Here is a 2,529-nt window from a genome sequence, read left to right as displayed (position 1 = left end):
TTACGTTTATCATCACGTTTATCATTATCATCATCATGGTCATCATCATCGATCTTATGATCTACAAGACAATAACACAAATAACAAACCTAAACACACACGAAAACAAATATTTCTACCATAAGTCAAAACAAAACAACGAACGAACAACCACAACAAAACAAATTATTTGAAGTTACGTATTATATAAAGAAAACAATCATTTTTTTGATCATTATTACGTTTATCATTATCATCATCACATTTATTATTATCATCGTCATGTTCATCATCATCATTTTTATAATCTGAAACACAATAACAGAAATAATAAACCTAAACACACACAAAGAACGAACATTCATACCACAACTCAAAGCACGATAACGAACGAACAAGTATAACATTACCTCGAATATCATCAGCCACATTATCGGTATGATTATCGACACTATTTACAAATCTAAGATATATACAAATAAAACATAAAGTATTAATGCAAAGATTAAACTTACTTTTCAAAAACTACGATATCATTATCATTGCGTACCTGTAAATTAACATCGACTGTGCCATTACGAACACCCTAAAAGATACATAATCTAATTTCAAAACACCATTTACTAACCTCTACTAAATACTCTTCCAGTAAAAGTCTACCAGCAAAACTACTCGTAAGTCTTATTATGTAATGAATACTATTAATAACTGTTATTAGTTCAAGTCAACGTTAACGTTTAACATCGTTCAACTCCTTGGCCGTGTCCAAAATCAAACGACACAGCTTGCCCTAAAACTTACATAAAAACATAGAATGATTAGACTTATACCTTACTTTATTCCTTTTCCAATGTATGAGTCCCTCCGGGGTACTTAAACGTAATCTTCCTGTATTAATCCACTAAAAACAACAGTAAAAACATAGTAAAACACTAACCTACGTTTATTATTCAGATTCTACTGTGAAGTCTGCAAAAGAGTATTCGTTACTCTTCAACAATTACAACAACATCTATAAAATCAAATACATATCGAAAAGTTAAATCAACTTGACATTTCAACTGAAAAGTAAGTCAACAATATACTTATATTTGGTATTTTTTTTTCTCAGTCCATCTATACGAATTTTGCCGTTTGATAACAATATTAAACAAGAAAATACAGAGGAGAAACAGGGGTAAGTCACTATATGTATATTACTAAATATATATAAATTTAAGTCTGAGAATATAAATGTTGCTAAGATATGAATACCGAATTGAATATGTATGTTGTTAAGAATTCAACATAGTGCTTCATTTATTATATATATTTTGTTAATTTTAACATAATATACAATTTTCACTTTCAGGGAAGGATATGGTTGGTATTTAGAAAAAGCACCATCTAGCATTCAAAGAATGTTCACAATAAATGATAATGGATACACATGCAATATTTGTCGTAAGTCATTATTATTTGATATATTAAATATTTTTCTTTTTATCAGATACAATAATGAATGCTCTGTGGCAAGTTGAATCACATGTGAACGGAAAATCACATAAAAAAACTGCACAATATTATCTTTACTAATTATTGTACATTTTATTTTCTATATATAGATACTTATTATAATTGAGTTGATTATGTAATAATGTCTAATGGTAATCACGATTTACTTTTTTAAACAAAATATCAATAAATCGCAAATTTTACAAATTATTGCATGTTTTAACAATTATTCATATCAATCTCCGCAAAAATTTGATATAAAATTCAATGAAAAATACATATAAATTAACAAATTTCAAAAATTCACTATAATCCTCAGAATTATTTTAATTTCATATTCTTTATAATTACATATTATATAAAGTCACATATATTTTCATAGAAAACACCAAAAATTCTTCAAAAATTAAAATGTTTTATGAATCATTTATTATATGTTTTAAATCCATTTCTATTACTTTTATATTTTCTACTACACGTTAGTATTATTTTAACAGGGTTTTTTCTCCATTATGTCTATTATGAAAAGAGCTAGAAGTTTATCAAGTAATAGTAGCAGTGATGATGATCAACCTATGCTCAACAACATATATTACCCAAGTTTATATAACGGTCAAGAAATGTCTACATCGACAACAAGTCTCAAGCAATATCGTATTGTAACTGCAACGCCATTAGGAGATTCTATTAAATCACATATTTCTAACCCAATGATATCTCCTATAATTGGTCCTTTTTCTTTCACTAATACTCCATTGATTAATATATCTAATGCCTCATTCCCACCATGTTTATTTTCTGCTAAAAATATGAGCAAAAATCCAAAATGTACTATTTTATTTCGCAATACAATTAACACAAATTTTCTTCCTTCCATGGTTCCTGCAGAAAGGGAGAACTCACGAACAGATCAAAGTTTGGAAGACGAGCTATATGTAAGTCACAAATATATATAGTTACAAATGTTGCTTCTTTTAGTGGCCTTATACATTGGAGAAGATCCTACTACACATATGAAAAGACCTTGGTACTGTGAGTATTGCGGATATAAAATTT

General features: G+C 27.8%; 1 protein-coding gene across 1 annotated transcript in view; it reads right to left on the bottom strand.

The window, feature by feature from the left end:
• Positions 1 to 165: 165 nt before the first annotated feature.
• The window catches only part of Pmar_PMAR019835 (hypothetical protein), a gene marked incomplete at both ends in the record, with an annotated part of 3,077 nt that continues 713 nt past the window's right edge, over positions 166 to 2,529 (bottom strand). The window contains 6 exons of the mRNA XM_002786111.1: positions 166 to 287; positions 390 to 442; positions 495 to 565; positions 722 to 769; positions 815 to 880; positions 2,225 to 2,274. Coding sequence (XP_002786157.1) covers positions 166 to 287; positions 390 to 442; positions 495 to 565; positions 722 to 769; positions 815 to 880; positions 2,225 to 2,274 — 410 coding nt within the window. The remainder of the gene's footprint in view (positions 288 to 389; positions 443 to 494; positions 566 to 721; positions 770 to 814; positions 881 to 2,224; positions 2,275 to 2,529) is intronic.

The sequence above is a fragment of the Perkinsus marinus genome (assembly GCF_000006405.1).
Source record: "Perkinsus marinus ATCC 50983 genomic scaffold scf_1104296931854, whole genome shotgun sequence".
Classification (NCBI taxonomy): domain Eukaryota; phylum Perkinsozoa; order Perkinsida; family Perkinsidae; genus Perkinsus; species Perkinsus marinus.
This window is presented reverse-complemented; position numbering and strand designations above follow the sequence as displayed.